At 55.0% G+C, this 25841-nt stretch overlaps 1 protein-coding gene across 1 annotated transcript in view; it reads right to left on the reverse strand.

Moving 5' to 3' along the window:
- CACNG4 (calcium voltage-gated channel auxiliary subunit gamma 4) overlaps positions 1-21907 on the reverse strand; it is a 59613-nt gene extending 37706 nt beyond the window's left edge. The window contains exon 1 of the mRNA XM_027568589.2: positions 21611-21907. Coding sequence (XP_027424390.2) covers positions 21611-21845 — 235 coding nt within the window. The 5' untranslated portion in view covers positions 21846-21907. The remainder of the gene's footprint in view (positions 1-21610) is intronic.
- Between the last annotated feature and the right edge of the window lie 3934 nt (positions 21908-25841).

Here is a 25841-nt window from a genome sequence, read left to right on the forward strand (position 1 = left end):
CTGGATGGGCTGGCCTCTGGCAAAACCACCTCCTCTTGTCTCATTTCACTGCAGGGCTGGAAGGGGCTTCCGCTTGTGGCTCACGTCTGGGTGCCTCATGATTCCCCTGTTTGGCTTCTCAGCTCTTCTCTCACCTGGGAAATCAACTCCCTTTATTAAATTTCCTCAGTCTGAACAACGGAGAGAGCCTTTTGTTTTTCGGGGGTGGAACCAGACTGATAGAATAATGACAACCACCATTTATTAAGCACGTAGAAGGTGCCAGTGATTCTTTCGTGCATTATCTCCTTGAATTCTCACATGGGTAGAGAAGGAGGAGGCTCAGTCGATTCCATTTCGTAGACAAAGAAGATGAGGCTTGGAGAACTTAGCCAACTTGCCCGAGGAGAAACCTCCATTTCAACCCCGTTGTAATCGAAAGAACACAAGCTTTGGTACAAATCTCAGTTCAACCCCTTAGTAGCTCTCTGGGCTCAGTCAAGTTACCTAGTCTTCCTAAACGTGTTTCCTAGTTCTAGAATGTTTTTATCACCCTAAGCAGAAACCCGTACCCATTAAGCAGTTGCCCCTGTTCCCCTGTCCCCTGAGCCCTCGGCAACTATTAATCTGCTTCCTGTTTCCATGAGTATGTTGGACACTTCGTATAAACGGAATAATCCAGTGTGAGGCTGTGAAGAGTTGAACTGTGTCCCCCCCTCCTCAAATTCCTATGTTGAAGTTCTAACCCCCCAGGATCTCAGAATGTGATCTTGTTTGGAAAGAGCCACTGCAGATATAGTTCAGAAGGCCATTAGGGTGGGCCCCAATTTGATAGGACTGATGTCTTTAAAGGAAGGGAAGATTTGACACAGACACACGCTCACAGGGAGATTGCCACAAGAAAATGAAGTCAGAGGTGTACCAGCCAAGGAACACCACAGACCGCCAGCAGAAGCTGGGGGGAGAATCCCGGAACAGATTCTCCCTCACATGGGCAGAAGGAACCAATCCTGCCCCCCACCTTGATCTTGGACTCTGGCCTCTAGGACGGTGAGACAATGAATTTCTGGTGTTCAAGCCTCGCAGTGCGTGGCACTTTGTTATGGAGGCCCTAGCTTCTGTGGCTGGCTTCTTTCACTGCCCATGTTTTCGAGGCTCACCCGTACTGCAGGAGCATGACTCGCTTCTGTGCTGGGTCTGCCAGGGCTTAGCTCTAGAGTGTTGATAGCGAGGGGTCTCTAGACAGTAAGCGGGCAGCAATGTTCTCTCTGCTGCAGGGATGGAGACATGACTAGGGCTGGGGCAGGGGGACAGGTGCCACACTTCCAGGAAACAGAGCTGGGGTCACACCTGCGGGATCTTGGAGTACAGAGCTACCCACGTCCTGCTGAGAAACAGGTACCAGCCTGCGTGGCTCTTCACAGCACCCCGGAGATGTTCCCGGCTCTCCCCTGCATCCAAGGGCTGGGGACCTCCCTAGGGTGGCCTCTCAGTGTGGAGGCCAGGAGCGTGGTACCCAGAACCAGACCGCCTCTGTGCAAATTCCTGGGCCAGCTCTGCTGCTTACACGCCCTGCCACCTGGGACACTCACTGCAACTCACTGGGCCACAGTCTCCCCATCTGCAAAATGCGGAGAGTTAAATAGTGAAGAAATGAGCTAAGACACCAGAGCCTTGTAGAGTTTGATCCGACCTATAAAGGCCCTGTTGTTCCCTGCATGTGTCCGGGCTCTGGCCTGGAGCTGTCCTCGGCAGCCCCACTCACAAAGCCTGCTGCTCTTCCCAGGTGTCCTGTCGTGCTTGGTGACACGCCACCCACCCCTCCCCTACTCCCCCCCCCTGCCGCCGTGATGGGCTCCCCTCTGCATCCCCACATCCAGTCTGTCTCCAAGGTGGATCTCATATCCACTCTCTCTCTGCTCCATCTCACTGTCCTAATCCAGGGTCCATCACCCCGGTCAGGCCTTTTCTAGTATTTTCCTAGCAGGTCTCGGTGCCTCCAGCCTTGCTCCATCCTCCGTAGGAGAGTCACAGTGAGCTCTCAAGACACGAGTCAGAACCCGGATGCCACCCCCAGTGGAACACTTCACTAGCAACTCTTGCCAGGAGGGCCAGATGCAGGCTCCCGAGCACGGTGTGAAGGACTCTAAGCTCCAGCCCTGCCTTTCTCCCCAACCCCAGCTCCTGGGCCTCCTCTCCTACTGGACCTTTTGTTTCAGTGGTCCCAAATCTCTTCAGCATTCCAGAAGACACCCTGTGTTCTGTGCATCCGCAGTGGCTCGCTCGGGACCCGGGACCCGGTCGGCACTCAGTAACTGCGGAATGTCTGAGGGCCTGGACACCTGCTTCGTACCTTGGCCTATGCTGGTACTCTGCCTAGAACCCTCTTCTTCTCATTTTCTTAATGAACTCATGTTCCTCTCTCAAAATGGGCTCAGATGACCCATTGCCTAGAAAGACGCCTGTGCCCACACACTATGCCTCAGAGGGTCTCCCTCTCCCCAGCCTGGGTGACTTCAGCTCCTGGAAGATGCATTTATCATCACACTTCCACATGGAATTGTAATGGATTTGGCGATCTCTCTGTCTCTCCTCTCCCTACTGGGCACTCGTTTCCTCTAGGAATAGGGCAGGACTCTATTTTTCACCCAAGTGGCTCAGTAAAATGTCTGTTGAGGAGTGAATGAACGGGTGAATGAATGAAGGCATGTGCCTCTCTCTGTATGGTCAGTTCCCCCTGACTGCAGACTCCTACACATTCTGCAAGACACAGCCAATGTCACCGTCTCTGGGCAGCCTTCCCTGACTTCCGCAGGCTGACAGAGGTCAGGCTTCTCCGGAATTGATAGATCATGACAAGGATCCCAGCAGAGCCCCACCCACTTAGGAGCCAGCCAAGGGCCGTCCCCACATTATTCAACATGGTAGCCATGGGTATCCTGTTGGAACTCAGGTGAGAACCTGTCAGACCTCTGCCCCATGCTCTCCAGTGCTTCTTCCTTCAGAGTAAAAGGCCAAGTCCTTGCTGGTGGCCATGGTCTCCTCTCTGACCGACATCTCCTTCTCCCTCTCTAGCGACGAAGGCCTCAGACAAGCTCGAACAGGGCTGTGACGTTTGCTGTCCCCTCTGCCCCACACGACTGTCCCAGAGACCGCCCCAAAGCTCACCTCACCTCCTCCAGCCTACTCAAACGCATCCTCCCAGGGGGCCGTCCCCGGCCACTCTCCTGATTTTTCTTGCTTATTGTCCTCTGACACCATACAATCATTATGTGAATCACTGTCTGTTTTCCTCACGGCTGTGAAGGAAATTTCCCCTACCACCTAGAACACTGCTTGGTTAAGCAGCAGGCACTCAGTGAATGTATGCTGAACGGATGAAGAACCTGAGTGCCCAGGACTCAGTCTGGGGTCTGGTTTTTAAATTCCCAGTAAATATTTGATGGATTTGAATCGAGACTCAGAAATGCTGGCGGGGCACTGGGGGCGCATGGGGTGGGATGAGGGCTCCCCCCGGGCAGGGTAACGGGAGGTCTCTGAGAATCACAGTTGCCTGGCTGGGAGCGAGAATGGTTTTAGAGAAGCAAGGTCATTCTTGGCCCTTAGGCCAGACCTTCCTCATCCAAAACATGCCAAGCTTCTGCTATGCTTAGGACTGGCCCCTCCTCAGCAGGTGTGCTGGGCTCAGGCAAGCATCTCCCTAAGGACGAGGCCCATGTGGGGTGACACGGGTACTCAGCTGGTTGCTTGCTCATACTCGGGCCCAATAACCAGAGCAGCCCCGGGGTGGGCTCAGACTCTCCTCAGAGGAGGTGGCTACAGCATCCTGACCAGAAGAGTGCACAATGCAAGTTCAAACTCTGCCTCCCCAGTTCTACCGTCTGAGGCCGACAGAACCCGTGTCCCTGTGGATTGGAGAGAATGCCGGGAGAGACTACAGCTCGGGAGGCATGCACAAGCGGGAGGTCTCGTCAGCTCCCAATCACGCCACCCGCTGATACAGGAAAGTCTTTTTCCTCTAGCCGGCCGAGCAGCGTTCCCAAAAGGCTGGATGCAAAAATCATGGCTGAATGGAAGAATAAATGAACCAAATCACTGAGTCCTCAGAACTCAGCACAGGCTAGGTGCCCACATTCCCAATGAGTATTTGAGGGATTGACTAGAATTGAAGAAAACATGGGCCAGCAGGTGGGGATCGATGGCGGCAGGTGAGGACTGGTGACAGGCCACCTGGGGGTCTTTGTCATCCCAGACCTGTATTTGTCTGTTTTTAAGTTTTTTTTTTTTTAATATTTATTTCTTTGAGAGAGAGAGAGAGAGTGAGCACAAGTAGTGGGGAGGGGCAGAGGCAGAGAAAGAAAATCTCAAGCAGACTCAGTGCTGAGCACAGAGCCCGACTTGGGACTCGATCCCACGACCCTGAGACCCCAACCTGAGCCTAAGCCAAGAGTCAGGCGCTCAACTGACTGAGTCACCCAGGGGCCCCTGTCTGTTTTTAATTTTTATTGAGGATAATTCACAGAGAGCAGCTCGATGAACATATGTCTACATTGATGCAACTACCAGCCAGATCAGGATATAGAACGTGGTCCCACACATGCCCGGGGGCTCCCTCTTGCCCCGTTCCAGTCAGTTCTCCACAAAGGGGAGCCATGCTGCTGACTTCCATCGCCCTGGAATCAGTCCTGCCTGCATTTGAACTTGATAGGAATGGAAGCATACAGTATGATCAGACTCTGTTCTTCTATCTGCTTTTTGTGAGCTGGGAGTGAACATGTGAATGCCAACAGCTGGAATCTGGGTGTGAAAGTGTACTGGCAGGTGGCATCCCCTGCAAAACGTGGGTTCTGGGGGTTTGAAGTGTATGGTTAATGCCTCCTTCAAGGAGCTGTCTTGAGCAGAATGCTTTTCACCTTCTCTGCCAAGAGCCCCCGATCTTAAGAGCCGCCTTCAGTCTGACAGCAGAATCTTTCCTCTTTGGGCTTCATGAGTCAGACTCAGAGCCCAGCATCGTGCTCTGTTCTGGTCACGATGCTGTGCCCACCTCTTCCGAGAAGCCTGCCGAGCCAGCCTGGCTCACAGCCAGCAGCTGCTAACGGCGGAGCTGCACCTGTAGGACACATCCTTCTCTCTCGGCATCCAGCCCCCCTCCCCACCAGCAGCACAGCAGCCTGCATTTTGGCCCCTAGGTTCCTAGTGTCATTATGGACAATTTGGGATATTTGCAGAACACAGAGCCACCCGACCACCTCTCCTCAGGGCGACTAAGCCTGCTTCTCTTTCTCGACATGCGGCAGGCAGGGGACAGTTTTTTGCATGGGGCTATAGAAAGAGCTGGAAGCGAGTTTTGGAGGCAGACGCCTGGGTGTACCTGTTGGCCCGTGTCCAGGCGGGTGAGCCTCCCTTAGCATCTCCGCCCCCCCCACAGGGGAAGGGTTGCTCGTGCGGTGCTGTAAGGAGGGGATGCACCACGCCAAGTGCCTGCACGTTAGCGATTTTCAGAAGTTGTAGTTACCGCTGTTGTAGCTCGAAAATGAAGAGGAGGTGATGTGAAGCTAGACTGCTTGAGTCTGAATTCTGTTGTCACCACTTGTCAGCTCTGGGGCCTCTGGGGCAGGTAACTTAATGTCTCCATCCCTCAGTTTCCCCATCTCCACAGAAGTGGTGATAGTATCTGCCTCACGGGGCAGGTGAGGATTAACTAAATCAATATATAATAAGGTGCTTAGGACAGTTTCTGGCACATAGCAAGCGCCATGAGAGTGTTAGCTCACTCTCTCTCCTTCTCCCTCTGTAATATACCTGATTAACCAATGGTCATTAAATAACTACTTAAATAGCATTAAATCATAGCTGTTATGATGATGAGATACCATATGGAAAGTTCTGGAAATAATACATTTAGTGCCTGGCACACAGTGAGTGCTCACTAGATATTCACTCTTATTTAAAAAAAAATTCGTAATTTGGATCCTACACAAAGAAGTGGGCAGGTGTGTGTGGGATGGATCGGCAGGTGAGGGTGTTGGGGAACAAGGGCACCGTCAGGCCGGGTGGGCTGGCCTGGGCACCTACTGGCTCGTGGGCAACTCAACAACCCACCTCTGAGAAGTGGGGAGGGTCTCCTGCAGTGCCCCCCCCTCCCCACCGCCCCCTGCCCAGGGTGCTTTGCATCAGCAGGCACCCTCTGAAGGCTGGTTGACTGAAAGCCAGAAATGGTCTAGAGAAAACCACCAGGTTTAAAAACAAACAAAACAGGGCGCCTGGGTGGCTCAGTTGGTTGGGCAACGGCCTTCGGCTCAGGTCACGATCCTGGAGTCCTGGGATCGAGTCCCACATTGGGCTCCCTGCTCAGCGGGGGGTCTGCTTCTCCCTCTGACCCTCCCCCATCTCATGCTCTCTCTCTCTCTCTCTCATTCTCTCTCTCAAATAAATAAATAAATAAATAATAAAAAAAATAAAAACAAACAAAACAACAAAACAAAACCAGAAAATTTCCTTCCCGATCCTTCAGTGATGGGAGATCTAAGGGAGGACATAAACACCACTTCCAAGAACATGAAGGGCTTTTAAGGGCGAAGATGAGTGCTTTGTTTTTGGCTTCGGGAAGGACTGAATGAGAAGGAACAAACATTACCATCAGAGGCCCAGTGATTTTGATGGGAATCAACGAAGAACCCTCCAGTGTAAGACTGGGCATCTCTGCCACAGCCGCTGGGCTTGGGACCTCACGTCTGCCTCTGCACGGCGGCTTGCCCGGCTGTCTTCGCTAAGGCCCGCTGAAAGCAGCTCTAATGAGCATCTGGCCACAAGGACCCCTGGGCGTTGACAGCTCAGCATCACCTGGCATTTGAAGGGTCAACTGACTCACTGCCCCGAAGGGCAAAGTGGTGCTGGTCCAGGTCACAGTGGGAACTGCCTTTCCTCCAGTATTCGCCATGCAAATCCTTTTTCTAAAGAATTTACACGAACGGAATTGGCAATGGAAAAAATCCGAGACCAAAGAACCCGTTATTTTAAAGCATTTGAGGATTTTTTTTTTTTTTTTTTTTGGTGCCACAAAGCATGCATAAACTTGCCACAGGGAGATTTTTCAGAAAAGAAAAGGAAAAAAAAAGGAAAGAAATTTCTGTTCAAACTTCACTGGATTCCTATTTCGAGAAACGTGGGCCAGTCTGGCTCAGGCAGAAAAATTCCCCCAAAGGAACATTTCATGACACAGCTTTTATATGAAGTACTTAGTTTTACATATGGGAGAAAAGTGTGTAGGAGCGTCTATCTGGGGTTTATTTTCTTTTCATTTACTTTTGTGGTCAGTTTGGGTACTTTGATGGTATGAGATGGATTTCTAGGAATGCAAACCCAGTGTGTAAATTGTGCTTACAAGAAACAATAATTCGCCTGTGGACGGCTCATAGAGGCTTCCATCCAGGAATCAATTTGGTTATAAGTCAGGGGTGGCCTGTAATAAAACACTGACAAAAGGTGGCTGGGCGTGATGCCGGGGAGCACGCTCCTGGAGACATTTAAGAATAAAGAGAACAAATACCATCAATGCTGAATGAACCTACACACCCATTCATCGGTCTGAGGACTGGAGACAGGCCCTAGTGCTTTTTATTTTTTATTTATTTTACTTTTTTTAAAAAAGGTTTTATTTATTTACTTGAGAGAGAGAGAGATCACAGAGGGAGATGGAGAGGGAGAAGCCGACTCCCCACTGAGCAAGGAGCCCGATGCAAGACTCGATCCCAGGACCCTGAGATCGTGACCTGAGCCGAAGGCAGACGCTTAACCGACTGAGCCACCCAGGTGCCCCCTGATGCTTTTTAAATTTAAATATCAAGTTTCTATATCCCCCCCCAACACCAACATAACAGAAAATCTGAAAAAGATAGAAGGAGAGAAAAGAAATCTCGCATGGTTCCCACGACCACCATTTTAACATTTTGGTGAATTTCCTTCCAATTTTTTTTTCCTCTGGCCTCATAGAATAATCATAGCCATATTCCTATCTATTTTGTACCAGATGACCTTTAGAGGTTCCACATCTATGGGTTTTTGACTCACTCAATTTGCTACTTAATAGAATTCTCCCATGTTTAATAAACCTTCTCATAATCACAGACTTAAGATAGCACATTTTTATCTAGTAAGTGCCTCAAGAACTTTCAAAAAGTCTGCCTTGAACAGGAAGCAGGAGAGGGTTTGTGTGATTTGACTATGGCACAGAGCGAAGGAAAAGGGAAAGAAATAGGAATATAAGGCAAAAGCAAGAGAGGGAGGGAAGTGGTGGGGAAAGGAAGGAGGGAGGGAAGACTGGGGGTTAGGAATAACAAAACGTGTTGGTTTCCCGGGACGTTCCTGGAAGGAGACCGGTGGTTTGGCCCGGTGGGTGTGGTGATGGTGGAACAGTGGGAGGTGGTACAACCCCAACAAGGACCGCTGGGGCACAGCCACCCGGTGGGGAGAGGAACTGACCAGGGCAAAGGTGGGGGGACAGGCCAGGGGCCAGCAGGCAACTGCCGGAGAGACTGAACCTCAGGGGCCACGGGCCACAGAGGGCCACCAAGGTGGAAGAAGGGAGACCCCGCACACGGCTGAGCAAACAGGACTCTTCACCCACCAGGCATCTGGCCTTGACTCACACACAGGAATCCATGGGCAGAAAGACAACAAAAGCTATTTTTCATCCAAGAGGAGCTGGACATCAGGAAAAATCAGAGCCCCTTTGTATGACATGCCAAATTGCTGAAGCGAGAAAATGTATCGGGCGAGGGCTCAGATGCGAGCCGGGAAGAGCATGCTCGCCCAGGGGAACCCGGCCGTCAATGTGCGCTTGTTATCAGGCTTTTCAGAGCGAGGGCCGGAAGCAAGCGTGGGCCATCCTCCCCCCACCGCGTGGCAGAGATGAGCTGGTGACACGGCCTTGGCCGGACCGTCCAGCCCCTGGAAGGGAGCCTGGGTGTCCTGAAATGTCCCCGGGGAGTCTTCAGGGATCTCAGTGCTTTCCTTTGCTTGTGGTTTGGGCGGGGGGATGGGGGCTTGCCGAAGTCTCCCTTCCTCTGCGACCCATCCTCACAGGTGGGACCCCTTCCCACTGCCCCACGTGCAGGGCATTCTCTGGGCTAGTAAAGGACACTATCTACCAGGCACTGGACCCTTTATTCCTGGCCTCGAGCTAAGCACGGACATATCTCATCTCGGCTCCTGTGAGCAAATCTGCAGTGCAGGCTGTTGCTAACACCCCATTTTGCAGAGAAAGCAACTGAGGCTCCACAGACACATGGAATGATTGGCCGGCGGCCCCACAGTTAGTGGGAGGCAGAGCCTGGGCTCAGACCCCACTCACCAGGGGATTTGAGAGCCCCCCATCTCCCCCCCCTCCCAACGCGCTACTTTTCTCCAAGAGGCTGCTCATACAGCCGCTGTGTATTGCACGTCTATGGCGAAGCAGATGTGTGTGGAACCCTGTGTGCGTTTTCCTCTGATCCTCCTGCCGGCCCTATGAGACAGGTCTTGTTAGAGCCCCCAGGAGGAGTCCCACACAGCCAGGTATGCTCTGGAGCTCTCCATGCCCTGCACTGTTGTATGTGGCCGTCTTGTCTCCTATGGGTTCCCCGGAACCAGAGGGTAAGTTCCCCGAGAGCTTTCTGTACCCACCGAGCCCAGCACGAAGCCAGGCACTCAGCAGGCACCCCACAAATGCTTCACGGTGACAGAGTTTTAGGTCATACTGCTCTCCGAGGCAGCCCCTGGCCTTGTGTAGAGCTGGTGGCCATCCCTTGGACAACAGAGAGGTGAGGTCTGCTTCCAGCACCCAGCTCTGCTCCCCACTCCAGCCGCCAATTTCTGTGCAACCTCAGGACCCTCCGGTACCAGGTTCTCCATCCCGTTTTTCTCAACAAAGGCTCTTCTTGAGGCAGAAGAATACTCGAGAGAGCCTATGTCATTTACGGGGTCCAGGGCAAAATGGAAATGCAGGTCCTCTTGTTCAAAAATGATTAAGGATTTAAAGATGGTGACAGCAGAGCACCGAACACACAGACAGGGTCCCAACTGCGCAAGTCCCCGGCCTGTGAATACAGCCCTGGTGACAACAGTCGCTTTGAGGCCTTTGTACATGACCTGTTACTGGGGTCTGGACTTTTCTAGGACAGTCTCGATTTTAAATTGTCTGGACCTCTCCCCTGCCCTGCCACCTCCTCAAACAAACTAGGAATGCCCACATTTCAGGATCCCAATAACACCTCCTGTATTACCTCTTATACCTTCGACAACAATAGAAAACCTCTTACCTGCTTTTTATCTAGTTTTAGTTCAGAAAAGAGAAATGCCACAGTGCCATTTGACCCGTGGGGGAACCGAAGGCACTGGGGTTCCACATTCACAGCCTGACATGTCATCTCAAGGGGGAACTGTTTTCATCCATCCAGCAGATGACTCCCACACCTGTGTCTTCAGGTCTGCCCTGCCTCATCCCCGTAGAGAGGGGTGGCCCCCCACCCTGTGCACTCAGCCCATCCGAAGTCCAGCTGTCCTGTCTCCAGTCCCCCTAGACCACTCCTCCTTGGTTCTGTGTCTTGGGGCATGGCTCCCCTGCCTGGGGGTGTCTATCACTGTATCCCATCTTACAGATGAGAAAACAGCCTCAGAGCAGCTGGGGAATTTGCCCACGGTTGCAGGGAATGCAGGGTAGAGCAGGATTCAAACGCGCGTCTCTTTGACCAGCCCCCGTGCTATTAACCATCGCTTGGACTTGGTTCAGATATCACCTTCCCTGACTCTTTTTCTGGAAAGTGAAGCTCCTGGTGGGCGATGTCGGAGAGGTGTGTGGGGCCACATCGGCAGGGTTTCGTAGGTCAGGGAATGAGCCTGACTTTATCACCAATGGGTTGTGGTCCCATCGAAAGGTGTCAAGCTGGGGAATGATGTCATCTGATGATATTTTTGTAAGATCTTTCTGGCTGCGAGTGAGGGGCTGGCATGGGTTGGGGGGCAGGAGAGAGAGCCGGGACATCGGCCAGGACCCTGCGTGGGGCATCGGGGGCGAGAGATGACAGAGGCTGGGAGCCAGGGGGGGAGAAGTGGTGGGGAAGCAGCAGGTGTGTTCTAGGGGTGAACCTGGCAGGGCTCCTGCAGGGAAGTGGCTTTCGTCTGGTCTCTGTGGTGGCCGGCACTGTGCTGGGCGCCAAGCAGGCTCACAGTGTTTGCCGGAGGCTGAGCTAAGCACTGAGCGGGTGGGAGAGGAGTCGCGGCTGATTCTCTTGAGGAGAGACCACACTGGCCAGCAAGAGCACATCTGACATGGGAGGCCGCGGCCCACATGGGGTTCCTCGCCAAGGTATCAGGGTGACGAGAGGCCAAGCCCACGTGTTTCCACGAAAGGCAGTCTGCAGGCCTGTCCCCTCTGCAATGCCTCTGTGCGAGCGGCCACTGGGCCTCACCAGCACCTTCCCAAGTACCTTCTCACTGCATCTTCCCGTAGCCCTGGCGGGGGGGGGGGGGGGGGGCGGGTGTGCACAGGGGGAGGATGCAGGGAAGGAGGGAGGGAAGGACAGGTATCATTTGCCAATTCTCCAAACAAGCAAACTGAGGCTCTAGGAGGTTGAGGGATAAGCAGAAGATGGTTCAGATGGTCAGTGGCAGGGCTGCGGTCAGGCCACAGGTCTCCTGAGCCCCGTTCCGATATGTCCACAGCCCAGCACCCTGTCCTCCTCTATCACAGCCCAGATCCCGTCACACCGGAGTTTGCAGCGGTAGCCTCAGTACCAGGAAACGGGGTGGGGGGACCCTCGGCCTGGGTGGCTGCCGTCACCGCCCTGGGCACGGCCTTGGTGTTAGACCCTATTTCAACTCCTACCTGAGAGCCCTCGGGTTCTGATTTTATGGTTCACAGAAGCCACTCCGAGCGGTTCTGCTCCTAAGAGGTGATGACACATCCCCGTGCTCTCTACTGGCCCAAACATCCCCGGAGAGGCTCAGTGTCTTCCTTCCCCAGACCCTGGGGGCCAGTGAGCTGACCTGGGGCCCCACTGAAATCAGCTGCAAAGGTGGAGCAACTTTTTTCTTCTGGGAAAATTTCCAAGGTTCTGGAAACATGGAGCCAGGGAGAAGGCAATCCCGCTGTGAATAGCTACAAGATGCCAGGCACCTCGAAGGTTACTTTGCACACAGCCCTTTGCGTATAAGCGTGAGGTTTACTCATGAAACCTTCACAGTGATCCCAGGGGCTGTCTCACCATGAAGGGACAGACGTTTAGAGAGGCTGAGTACTTCGTCTGATGAGTGGCAGAGCCTGGACTCAAACCCAGGTCCGTGTGACTTCAGTGCCGGGTGTCCGATGCTTCTGTGTGGGCTGGTGGGGGCTGGGAGAGGGAGTTGGGGTGGGCATCCCGTGCTCTGCCTCTCTCCCCGGGGTGGGGGGCAGGAGAGAGTGATGGAGGTGAGCCAGGGAGGCTGACCTGCTTTAGCTAATGGGTTTTCTCCCAAGCTCTGGAGCTGGGCTTGAGTCAAGAAATTCCCCCATGGCCTTCCCACACTCTCAGAGACAGGGGCAATGGCCAGGGAGGAGGGACACCTAAACAGCACTGGGGAGTACCTCTGCCTCTGGGCTTGGTGTGGTAGGAGGCACAGAAGGGCCGATGTCACGACAGGAAGGACCTGCTTTCAGGTCTGCAATCCTTGGAGGTGGGGGAGGGGAAGGATAGGCAGGGGAGGGTGAGAGCAGCTCCAGTTAAAATCCCAACCGGGGTGGCTCAGTTGGTTCAGCATCTGCCTTCAGTTCGGGTCATGGTCTCGGGGTCCTGGGATCGAGCCCCGCATCGGGCTCCCTGCTCGGCGGGGAGTCTGCTTCTCCCTTTCACTCTCCCTCTGTGCTCTCCCCACTCTCTCTCAAATAAATAAATAAGATCTTAAAAAAAAAAAAAAAAAAAAGAAAATCCCAAGCCCTACAAGCCAGTGCACGAGCTCTGTGGCTGGGGCATAAACCCTCCAGGAGCCCAACGGAAGAGCTGGGGTTGGTTTCGTGGGGGAGGTTGGCTTGAAGGATGGTTAGAAGTCGGGGAGAGGGGTGGAAGTGAGGCGACAGATCCTGACGTTTAGGGGAGCAAAAACAATCAGAGGACTCTTCTGACCCCGCACCCCAACAGGGCGGCTCCCAGGCCCCATTCTGGCTCCAGTCAGAGCCTGGCTGAGTATGGCGTCATAGTCTGCCATCTCTGAGCCAGCAGAGCCTGGCTTCCAGGGGAGGCCCTGGAGCTTCCAAAGACCTTGTAGCTTCCCTCACAGGGTCGTCTGGCCCCCAGCCCTGTCCTGACACTGCAGAGAAATCACAGAGCCCTTGAAATGCAAAGGGGCAAAGCCTATGCCCGGGACCTTCCGGAAATACAGAGGCCAGGGGGCACTCCTGAGTACCCCCCGTGTGGTCCTACCAAGCATTCCGTTTGGGGAGCCCCTACTCTGTAGGTGTGTGCTGGGCACGTTCACATTTGTTGCTTCAGTATCTTATTTTCCAGGTATGTGAACAACTCAGAGAGGTTAAGTAACCTGCCTCAAGCTGCACAGCTTACCTGGGAAAGCTGGGATTTGAACTGAAAACCTGGCCTCCTGCCTCCAGCCCATGCTGCCTTTTCAACAGAGTCTATTTCAATGTGACAGAAGGAGACAGGGAGTACATTTCTCCCAGGCCTCTGTATCAGAGACAATCAGGCTTCTCTTGAGCAGTGATCTCCTGCACACAGGGTACCTCACATTTGGTCATGCTCCCCTCTCTGTCCCAGCCCCGGGAAGCTCAGAGACAAGCAGTGGCCCGTCTCCAGCAACACGGCCAGCCTTTGCAGCATGCATTTTGTGGGCTCATCGGACTCAACCATTCTCTTATTTTCCTGCCCTTATTTCTACTTCTGACCCAATGCCTCCTCTGCTTTTTTTTTTTCTTAATCTCATCCCTTTCTTCCTTTCTCTCTTTTTTTTTTGGTTGGAGGAAGAAGAATTAAATAGAGTAAAATCATGTGATGTCATTTTCACAGCTTTGAAAAGGTTTTCACATAAAGAAATTGTTACGTTAGAAAAGGAATGTCCCTCATCTGGTACCACGTCCTGACTCGCAGTTCGGAAGAGATGGTCTCATCAGCACCTCCCAGAACGCCATGGGGGTGAAGAGCAAGAATTGCGGCGGAGGGGGGGGAGCTTGGGCATGGCGCTGGGGTTAGAACCAGTGCATTCTCTTACTGAAGCTGATCCCAGGGATCTGGCCGGTGCACACGTGTCCTTATTGGAGGACCCAGGCTCGTCTGAGTGTGTGTTTGTGGGTTAACTGTGATGGAGCTGATGAGCTGTGGCAGAGAAGGGCCCAGAGGGAGTGAGCTCCCTTCATCTTGCTGCGTTTCCCGGTGCCCACCTGAGGGGAGGCTATGCCCAGGAAGCCCTAACCAGGCAGCCCCCACACCTCCTTCTGCTCCCGGGTCTGTTACCAACGAGCCGTGTGACCTTGGATGAGTCACTTTGCCTCCCTGGCCTTGAGTTTCCTTTGCCTGCAGAGTGTGAGGCTCAGGCCCCATCAGCAGTTCTCATCCCCAGTGTGGACACATGCTGGGGTGTCACCGGCGGGGGGTAAGCTGGGTCACCTGCGAGTCATTACTCTTTTTTTTTTTTTTTTTTTTTTGCGAGTCATTACTCTTAAAAGGGAATGGAAAAGTGACCACTTACGCCACCAGTCACTGAAAGCAGATGCCAGGTCCCCCTATCCATAGAGCCACTCTCCTCACATGTTTTCTTGAAGGAACGAGAAGAGAGGGGCGCTCCTTCCAGCTGCCAGGAATCGGGTCCCCCCCCCACCCCCCCACCTACATGCTGCTTCCCTTAGAGTAGAGGTTCTCCACAGGGGGCTGATTTTGCCTCCCCACTCCACCCCCCCACCATGCCCAGGGGACATCTGGGAGTATTTTTGGTTGTCACAGCTTGACAGCGGGGGGATGCTCCTGGCTTCTAGTATGCAGAAGCCAGAGATGCCGCTAAACAACCTACAGCGCCCAGGACAGCCCCAGCCACCAAGAAGAACCCAGCCCCAAATGTCGGTGTCCTGATGTTGACAAACCCTGTCCTGTCGTGACGGGCAGTTGACGATGAATCCAAACACTCGGGACCGTGAGGACTTAGTGTGGTCGTCCCGAGTTACCCTCCTCGGTACTTCTCAGCAGGACTTCTGGTGGCGGGCATGTTGGGCAGTCGTGCCAAACTTTGGAACCCCCACGGGTACATGCTTGATTTCCTTTTCCGTTCCTGCTCCTTCCTCCATGTTCCCCACTCGGCCATGGCCCCGCTGTCTCGCAGCCGCCGTAGCCCCAGATCCAGGCAGCCACCCTTGACTCCTCACCTCCGCCTGCCTGTCCTTCTTGCCACGTCTCCCTATCTCTGCTGCCACCCGTTAGCCCCAGGCTTCCAGTCTGGTCTCCTGGTGGCCTCCTCTGCCTTCCAGAGTCTCCACTCTCCATGTGCAGCCAGAGGCTCCTCTAAAATCACAAGTCGGATCACTTTACTCCCCTGCCCCAAACCCCTCAAAGCACTGACCCTGATCCTGACCTCCAAGCCTCTCCGGGACCCCCATGCGGTGCTGGAGCCCTGCCCAGCCTTTCCTGCCTCGGAGCCTCAGCTTGCCTTTTCCTCTTCCTGGAAGGTCTTCCTCCAGTCCTCCAACAGCTCTTTCCTGTCGTCTTGACCGATGGCAACCCTCCCCAGCCTCTCCCAGCACACCCCTGTTCTGTGTCTGTCCTAACCCTCATCAGGACCTGGAAGTGTCAGCTACCCCATGAGAATGTTGGCTCCGGGAGAGCAGGGACCGAGTCTGTCCCGTCCACCGCTGTGACTAAGAGCCTCACGTGTCTGACACAGAGCAGGGGCTCTGTGAGCATGTGTGGAATGACGAATAAGTGAATGGATGAATGAATGAATGAATGAATGAAGAGAAGCAGGCCCAGCAGATCGATGACTTATAGCCCTTCTGTGTGTGTCTTAGCAGAAAAAAGGTTGAGAGCCCCTGAACAAAGTAATCTCAGAGGTTCTTCCAGCTGGAGGAGCCCCCACCCCGCCACCCTCCCCCCCCCCGCTGGCCCATGTCACGGCCACATGAACCTGATTCAACCTGGAGGCTGGCAGCAAGGGGCTTTCTGGGGCCTCTATAGCAGAAAGTCAGAAATGGGAGGAATGTTGCAGATCAGCTAGGCGCCCCCCCTCAGGCCCACCAGGCTCTCTTCCACAGCTCTAGTTTGGCTATGCCATTCTTTGCCTCCCTCACCTCTGAGACTCTGGATCTGATGACTCCACTGCCCTTCTGTGACTATAGCCCGAAAATCTCAAGTGTCCCCATCCGAGGAGACTGACCCAGGAGATTTATTTTATTTTTTTTAAAGATTTTATTTATTTATTTGAGAGAGAGAGAGAGAGCATGGGGGGGGAGGGTCAGAGGGAGAAGCAGACTCCCCGCTGAGCAGGGAGAGCCCGATGTGGGACTCGATCCCGGGACTCCAGGATCATGACCTGAGCCGAAGGCAGTCACTTAACCAACTGAGCCACCCAGGCGCCCCCCCCAGGAGATTTATTTTAAAGAGCTGCTGCTTTCCTACCGAGGCTTTCTGAAGCCCCTCACATGGGGGTCCTCCAAAGCCGGCTCTGTGGTGAGGTCCTTAAATCAGACCGCCGGGATCCCCAGCTTCTCCTCACTAAGTCAGCCGGGTCCAGTTAAAAGGACCTGGTTTTTTCTTACAAGAAGAGAGAAAGCAGTGAAGAACCAAGCGGGCATTAAGGGAAGGTAGCCAGGAGAAGGGACTGCCAGGGCCCCTTCCTGAGTGACTAGAGAGTGAGGACCAGTTAGGGAGCAGGGACAGGAAAGGGAGATCAGCCCTCTAACAGTCTGAATGCTGATGTCCCCCCGAAATTCATATACGTTGACGCTCTAACCCCCAGTGGTATTTGGAGGTGGGGCTTTGGAGGTGGTGACTAGGTTTAGAGGAGGTCTTGAGGTGGGGGGGGGGTCCTCATGATGGGATTAGTGCCCTTATAATGAGAGACCAGAGAGCCTGCAGTCTGCCCTGTGAGGACACAATGAGAAGGGGCCACCTACAAGCCAGAAGCCAAATTGGCTGGTGCTTGATCTTGGGCTTCCAGTCTCCAGAACTCTAAGAAATAAATGTTGTTGAAGCCACTGGGTTTATCATATTCTGTTACGGCAGTGCAAACTGAATAAGACAACCCCCTTACTTGCCCCTTCTCAAATCTGTGTGGTTCAAATAAAGGACATCCTCTGGCTGGTGGAAAGCCGGGCTAATCTGTCCAGACCGAAGACATTCTCTAATACTCAAGAGCTGTGACCATCTTAAGCCTCATCTACATCTACGAAAGGCAGATAATTAATATTTACCTTGAAGTGTTGTTGACAATGACATGAACTAACATAGTCCTGCACGGAGGTCTTCACTAAGTGATGGCTGTTATTATCAACATCAGAGGGCCAAGGAGAGCCAGCGGGTGAGGTGACTAGCTGGGAGAGCCCTGCTCTAGCTGCTGTCACCCACCTGGGCTTGACTGGACAGGCTGTCTGTGAGTTTTTGCAAGAGAAAATGAAAGCAAACACAAACAGGAAAAGTCCCCAGCCCGGTGCCTGGAGTGGAGTGGGTGTGGAAAGGACATTATTTAAATCAGAACGTCTCTGAATGGTCCCATGTTGGGAGCATGGTAAGGCAGAACTGCCCATCACCTGCCCAGGAAAGGTTCCAAGGGTCCGGGAGGGGTAAGCCCCGCCCCCAGGCCTCTGGGCAACTGGGCGGGGACTGGGCAGAGCCAGGGCCGACTGGAGATCCTGGGTAGTCCCTGGTGGCTGTCTTCTCTCTCCCCTCGCCCCAGGGTGCAGTACTGATGGTTTCTTTTTCTCTGTGTGCCATGGTGTGAATGAAGTCTGGTTATACTGGTGTGAGAGACGTTGCCCAGGTGAGGGAGGTGGGTCCCTCACGGACCCTGGCCTCCAGCGGCCCCTGCAAACACTCCGGAGCTAACAGGGGGCGTGGGGGCTTTGGCACGCTGACATAAGCTGCGGCCCTCTGGGCCCACAGTCTCCTCCCCTCCTATATTTACACGAGGTCTTCTGTTCCCAGCACAGAGTACATGCTCCATAATGCTTGCTTACGTTCTATACCTTGCCTAATTGCACAATGCATTAGAGATTGAACAAATGCTGGTTGGTGATACCTATGATAGAAAAGTCCTCAAAGATTTATGACTTCTTTCCTGTGTCCCCAGCTTTGGGCTGAGTGTCACCAAAGACACAAAGAAAGAATGAGGTAGGCTTGGTAAGGGAGGGAGCAGGAGGCTGATGGGGATGGGGATGGGCTAGTCCAGAACGTGGTGAGAGAGAGAGAGAGAGAGAGAGAGAGAGAGAGAGACAGAAACAGAAACAGAGGCAGAAATAGACGAAGAGAAGAGGAGGGGAGAAGGAAGGAGAAGGGAGGGAAGGGGAGGGGAGAGAGAGTATGTTATGCAATTTGGGCATCACCTGTACATTCTCACTTCTGAATGCCTTCATGCTGCTGTCAGCCCAACCTCAGAGCTAGGCTCCACTGGGTAGTCAAGTACTTGGTTCTATTTTTAATGGCAACCCAGAAGCTGTTTGGGAAAGGGCAGGATGACATGGTGGGAAGAGCTTTGTAGTGAGACAAAGGCTCAAATCTGGCCCAGCAGCCTCCTACCTGGGTGCGTCTGGGCAAGTGCCTTACCCTCTCTGAGCCTCTGTACCCTCGGCTGCAGACGGGGGTGCAGACAGCATCCTCTCGGGGCTGTGTGAGCATGCCATGTGCTAACATGCACAGGCTCTAAGCACTTGTCCAATAGAGGGGCTCGGCAGGGGGTGGGGCAGAAAGAGGCTGGGGTGATGGCAGCCCTGCCCGGCTGGGGGAAGGCCTGTCCGACTGCAGGGATGCCTTCAGTACACAGAGGGCTGGGCTCTCCGGGACCCGGCAGGATCATTGACGGGAAACAACCCGGAAACGGAATCACTGTGAGTTGCCACAAAACCCTTCGGGGTCCCACCGTCACAACCAGTGCTTTGTTAGCGGCCGGCTACAGGATATCTCCAGGTTCATCCCAGAGGCTTGATCTTTTCTTTTTTTCCCCCATGTAAAGCTTTGGGGGTACTTTGCTAGAGAACAGGTGGAAATCATGCATTTTATACACAAAGCCAACACTGGGGTGACCAGGGCCCCAGGGAGGGGCTTGGGATGGCTGTGCTGTCTGGGTTCTGGCCTGGACCGTCGCTGGCAGGTGGAGGAATCACCGGGGTCAGGCGACTGTACTTCCCCGAGGTCTGCCGGCAGTTTCCACCCAGGTCCAGGGATGGATGATGCTAGCCACAACAAGCAATCCTGAACCAGCTCTCCCAGCCCTAGGTTGGTCCGAGGATGTTCCAGCCTTTGGATGTGGCCTGGTTTGGCCCTCAGAACCCTTGAGCTTGAGTGGGGGGGGGGGGGTGAGGGTGGGGATGACAGGGGCAGCTCAGTTCTTATGGTGAAGTCCTCCAGATGGCAATTCCCCACCCTCCCTCCGCCAGCAGAGCCAGCTGCCCAGATCGGCTTGGGGCTCTCTTGATGAACACCGGGTGCAAACGGCTCCAGGCAGCTGGCTAGATGCTAAGTGCAGCATCAATCCTAATTAGGATGAGGAATTAATAAAGGAGGCATTCGAGCCTCTCTGCAGAGGCCAGGCTGGCCGCTGTGGAGGAGTTAGTTCCGATTTCCACGGGGAAACTGGGAGGCCTGGGGTCCACGTGTGCATTTGGGTGGTGACAGTGGCATGACTTACTGTGCCACGCAGAGCCTGTGAGGTAGAACATGGGGGCTCTGCAGCCCCTGTTGTGTGTCTAATTCAGGTGATGTGGCAGGTAGTGACGTGGGTACATTCTCCAGATGAGAAGAGTAGGTGTTCGTGATCTGAGCAATTGCACACCAGAAATGATGTTTTTCAGAAGAAAAGAGGAGGGTGTGATCATGGGCCCACCGATCCTTTGTGTGGCTGTGTTTCCCAAACTATTGATTGCACATGCCCGCTCCTCCAAGACTCCACTTAGCCTTGGCATTAAACTCCAGATGGCAAAGGGCAAGGCAGCCTCGTTTGGGAGAGGGTGTGGGGGGCAGAGATGGGCAGGATTCCCGCCAGAGCAGGTCTAGGAGGAGGGGAAGGGCGCAACTTCAACCTCGCGGAGCCGACCCAGCTTTATAAAGCCTTTTTTTAGAGGACTCCAAATGTGGCCAGAAAAAGGGCCATCTCTTTAAGAGCTCCCTACCAACCTCCACCAAGCTCCAACGCCGCTGAACTATTTGCAGGGGCTGTAACTGCAGTAAGGAAGCTTGAGTGTGTGGGAGAACTCCCCGAATAACGGAGGGGCGGAGTTAACGCACGGGAAAAGGTTACAGAAAAAGAAAGAGGAAACTCTGTCCAAGGATATCGGACAGGAACGTTCCGCCAACTTCCCCCCATCCCTCCTCCAATCTGAAAGCCAAGACCAAGCGGCAGGCCCCGTCCACAACCTGGCTGGGACCAGACCGCCCCTCCACAGCCACCTGTTAGTTCCAGTTCCGTAGCAGGGCGGGCGGCAGGCGCTGAAGTCGGGCGCATTGAGCCACTGGAGGCGTCTGGGCCCCTCCCGCAGAGGGAGCGGTCCCCACGGTCCCGGGACACCCAATCCCGGCCCCACAGAGGCGTTCCAACCTTACAACACCCACTACACGGCCTCCTTGCGCATCTGGGGGGCGCAGCGCCCCGCCCCTCTTGCCCCGACGGGGCGGCCACGCCCCTCCCAGGCAGTTGTCGGTCCGCGGGTCGCCCCTGCGCACTCCGGGATCCTGCCGAGGTCTCCCGCAGCCTCCCTGCCAAGGGACCGCGACGAAGGGCTTGCTCCCCGAGTCAGGGTGGGGGGGAGTCTCGGTGACGCACCCCTCCCTCCCCACCGAGCAGGGAGCAGCGGGCCGGGGCCCCGTGGAAGAGTAGGTGGCGGAGCAGGGTCTGGGCGGCGTCAGGCTCCGGCGACTCCGTTCGCCCGGAGCCCAGCCCCCACCCCCACCCCCACCCCCACCCCTCGGCCCCGGCCTGGAGCGAGCGAGGAGCGGCCCCGGCGCTCCCCGCCCCCGGCCGGCCCCGCCCCAGGATGGCCAGTTCCCATAGCAATCGCACAGACACCGGTTGCCAAGCAACCCCTCCCCCTCCTCCCTCCCCTCCTCTCCGGTCCGCTCCCCCCAACCCCAGCCTCCTCCCGCCCCCACGCCATCCTCCACCTCCCCTGGGGGCTCCGGCGCGGCCCCTCGGGATCGCTCGGGTCTCGGGCTGCACGCGCGCCCGTGTGAGTTTCGGTGTGTTTCATTGTGTCTGTGTGCGTGGGGGTGTGCGTGTGCGTGGAGTTTGTGGGATCGGTTTGAGGGACCCCGAGCTGGTGCACAGCTGGCCGCGAGGGGACCCGCCCGCTCGCTCCGGCTCCTTTGTGTGTCGCGCGAAGCCAGTGCCGCGCCCACCCCCTTCCCGGCCGGCACCCGGGGCAGGGTGTGCGTGTGCGTGTGTGTGTTGCGGGGTGGGTGGGTGCCGGGGCCGGCCGTACCTTCGATGCAGCACACCCGCCACAGTCCCGAGTGGGTGAGGTCGCCGCGGGCGCGGCGGGGCGCGGGCCCGTCGTCCATGGTCAGGTTGGTGCCGTTGCAGATGTGCGCGCTGGAGTAGAGCCAGTAGTCGGTGCCGATGGCGATGGCCATGAGCGAGAAAGCGGCGAAGGCTCCGGCCGTGGTCAGCAGCATCTGCAGCCCGCGGTCGCATCGCACCATGGTGGGGCGCCTCATAGTCCGCCGCCCGCCGGCCCGGCCCGCCGCGCCCGCCCGCCCTCCTCCTTCCGCGCGCCGCTCCGGGGGCGCCCGGGCTGGGGGGGCCGAGGGCCGGGGGCGGCGCCGCGCTGCGCTCTCCGACCCCGCGCCCCGGGCGTGCCTGCGCTCGGGCCCCGCCGGGGCTCAAACTCCTAGGCGCGGCAGCGAGTGAGGGCTGCGCGGGCCGCCGGGCGGGCTGGCGGCGGAGGCCGGGGGCTCCTCCCTCTCGGCCCGCCCTCCCGGCTCGGCCCGCGCCTCCGCCCCGCGCCCTCCGCGCCTCCGCCCGCCGCCGCCGCCGCCGCCGCCGCCGCGCCCCGGGCCCGCGCGTCCCGCTCCTGTCGGCGCCGCCCCTCGCGCCTCGGCCCCCGCCCGGCTTTGCGCTCCCCTCTCGACCCCTCTCCCCCGGCCCGGATTTTCTCTTCCCCCGCTCCTCTCCCCTCTCCGCGCTCGCACGCGCTCTCGCCTCCTCTCCCAGGGTTCATTCACATTATTGGAGCGAAGGAAGCTGAGGCTCGGGTTCCCAGGAGGGACGGAAGGGGAACGCGTTGCCAGCCACCTCGCTTACTCAACCCAGGACACCCAGCCTTCCCTTACTGGCCCTGGGGACTCTCTGGGTTGCGGAGTGTGTGTGTGTGTGTGTGTGTGTGTGCGTGTGTGTGTGTGTGTGTGTGCGCGTGCGGGTGGTGGCCCTCCTTTCCCCGCGTACGAATCTGTGCCTTTACCTGGCGATGGATGGGGTAGGCGCAGTCTGGCAGTGGGAGTGTTCGGGTCAGATTTCCAGAAGCCCCAGATGTGGGTCCCAGCTAAGAGACATTACAGGCCAAGCCAGGCCCTGGCCCCTTCCCTCTCTCCCCTCCCCCAACTGCTCCCGCCTCCCACCCGCTCCTCCAGGGGACCCAGCTTTGGGGTTGAGGGAGAAGAGAGGTGTCAGCCAGAGGTCATTTGGTAAGAACAGAGAATCCCTGTTTGGCAGAGGGATGATGAGTTTGTGATTGAAGAGGGGGCTCCCCTCCATTATTACATTTCTGGTGGTCTATTCCTGTGAGGCCAGGAACACCCCAGTTGTATTCGATTCAAACACCGCAGCCCTCAGCTGTTCCCCTCGTTCTTCTAGCTCCTTCTTGAATACCTTTATTTCTTTTGGTTTTTCCTCTACTCGAGCTTAACTGGCTTTCCCTCACCTCTGTCCCTTTATTGCCAGTCTCTGCCTCAAGCCCTGCTGGCTTCATTTAATTGCCTTTGCTCCTGGAATGATCCCAACCTGGACACACTCCCTTGTCCTCGAAGCCAATGCAGGCTTCTTCTTCAAAACCCAGCTCCAAACTCTTCCCTCCAGGAGGTCCTCGGAAACCAGCACCCGGGCGTCCAGCGTGGCTTTACTTCCTCCCTCCCCAAAGCTCGTGTGGTTGGCATCCTCGATGGCTGTCCTGGAGCTGCTGCACTGGACCCCCAGGAAACTGAAAGCCGAGATGTATGCCGAGAGCTGCTGGTCTTCTTGCAAGGCGCAGCTTAAATTTCACCTCCATTTCTAGCACCTTCCCTGGCCCCCACGACCCAAGGAAAATTAATGACCTCGTGCTAGAATTACTGGTCTCTCTTCCGTGAGATTGTGAGGCTTTCTCAAGTCCGACGTATATGGGAAGTGCTGAAGAAATGTTTGCAGAGTGAAAGGTGTTCCTTGTCCCCTGGAAAATTATAGTCTGATTGGGGGGAAATAGAGCATATCAATAAAACCCAAGATAATGTAGCCCAAGGACCAGACTGGCTGCATTAATTCATATTTGTGGCTCCTTCTCCTGCCTTTGGGATGTCTGTTCATGCCTCCCCAAAGTCTCAGAGAGGAGAGCTGCCACCTCTATTTTACTTTCACCCACCTGCCACCTGGTCTGGGGTTCTGCACACAGCAAGTGCTCAATGTGTGCCCGAAGGTGCACACCAGGTGTGAGATGGCTTACTCTGGCTCAGAACAGGGCTGCCTTCTTATGTCCCTGATAGCCACAAGGATAAATTCTGGTTTCTGTTCTCAGAGAGCACCCAGAAAGGTAGATCTCAAGCTTTCTTCTTCTTCTTCTTTTTTTTTTAGGAGCAAATCTTTGCCTCAAATCAAATCTTAAACAGAAGCCCAACATAAATAAATCAGGTCTCCTACCAGTTCGCCATGTAGGTAAAAGCTGGCATTGCTCTGGTTAAATAGGGGACCCAGAGTACCTGTACCTACCCACCTGCACCACTCCCTGCAGCCCCCAAAGCACCCCTGTGGACCTAGGTTTCCACAAAATATGGTGTGAAAACCAACATCCTGAGCCAGCGTCTGGGTCCCTCGGGGATATCCCTTCCACCCTGTCCCCCTTGCAGTCTTTCTCAGGGACTTTGAGAGAAATAAATGGAAACAAGATAAATGGATCTTATTTATCTGTGCGGTGGAGCGGGGGTGAGTAGCTTCCCTCAATCTGCTCTTAGGTCTGGGAAGTGACACATGGGTGGTGGGGCCCTCTTCCAAGCCAGCGATCCTCATGTTAATTCCATGGAAACAGAACAGAAATCTTCATTCATCAGAGCCCGACTGGATCAGCTCCCACCAGCATTCCGAGGAGCATGTGGGAGAGTGGAGACAGCCCTGGACCAGGAGCCAAGATGTCAGCATCTCAGGCTGGCTCCATCACTAACTAGAGGGTATATCTTGGACAAGCCAGAACCACCTGAGCGAAAGACACCTCTCCAGTCCCCCCCTCAGAGTGCTTTTGAGGGTCAAATAAAGTAGCCTTGCACATTGCATACACTTAGCCACTTAGCGACCATTTGTGGAATCAGTAGTAAATGCTCCTTTTTCTACTTTTTTTGGAGACAGTGAGCCAGACACTGTCTAGCGGATATACGTTACTACATCATCTGTTATTCTCACTGTTATCCCCCTTACAATACCTGGGGAATCCGAGGCACAGAGAAGTTGAGTAACTTGCTCAAGGTCTCACACCTGGAGGGTCTCAGCTCAGATCCCGATGACCAGAATATTTCAAGGGCACCAAACTGCTTCTTTGTCTTTGTCGAGTGCCACTTGACTGTGTTATATATTACCTGTTGATGTGGGGGAAGGGGACTCCAACGGGGCTTGGCAGTTTGCCTTTCTATCTGTGGACGCTCAACTGGCAACCATGCTTAGTCCTGAGATGGCGAGGGCGTAGACTGTGGAGTCAAGTAAGGACTTTGACCACCAGTGAAGGGAGCTGGAGCAAACTCAAGACTGTCTGAGACCGTTCATCATGCCTGGGTGAGCCCAATTTAAATCTGGAAATTTCTGCTCAGCCGGATTAGAGAACTCTAAGTGGCAGTATTTAACTGCTGCCTGAGGTCCCTGGAGTTTCTCCCATGTGACGTTTCCAGATCCGAGGGAGGGATGTGTCTTTTGCTTGCTCAGGAGGAGGTTCTGGGTTGGTCTTGTTCTGGAGAGACTGGACACTTGACATCTTCCCTTCCCTCGGGGAGCTGCTCAGTGTAAGATCTACTGTTGGGGGGAGGGGCAAGCCATTGCACCTCTGTGGACAGCTGAGCAGGTGGAGATATTTAGACCAGTCCCTCAAAGCCATCTTTTTCAACACAAACTGGTTTCTTTCCCTCTCACCAGATCATTTGGGTAATTACCACAATTCTTCACTTTACTTTGGCTGTGAAGACAAAGCTTTAAAATTAGCTCAGAACCCTTCGACGATCCCAGCTCCAAGGGGAGGTGGCGGGTCGGTGGCTGTGGGAGGGGAGTACGCATTAGACTGTTCACGCTGTGTAACGTGCATGTCAAAGCCACCCAGCATCTGCAGTCAGGGCGAGAAGGAAGGCAGAGGCCCTCCGCCAGCGAGGGGAACACGGTTCCGAAAGCCCTCATTAAAAGCTTTGCTTTCCCCCTTTGTCCTCCAGAAATAATGACCTTTGTGTGGCAACTTTTTGTAATATCTCATTTCCATGCCCAAAGCAGATGGTTCT

The sequence above is a fragment of the Zalophus californianus genome, chromosome 16 (genome assembly GCF_009762305.2).
Source record: "Zalophus californianus isolate mZalCal1 chromosome 16, mZalCal1.pri.v2, whole genome shotgun sequence".
NCBI classification, from domain to species: domain Eukaryota; kingdom Metazoa; phylum Chordata; class Mammalia; order Carnivora; family Otariidae; genus Zalophus; species Zalophus californianus.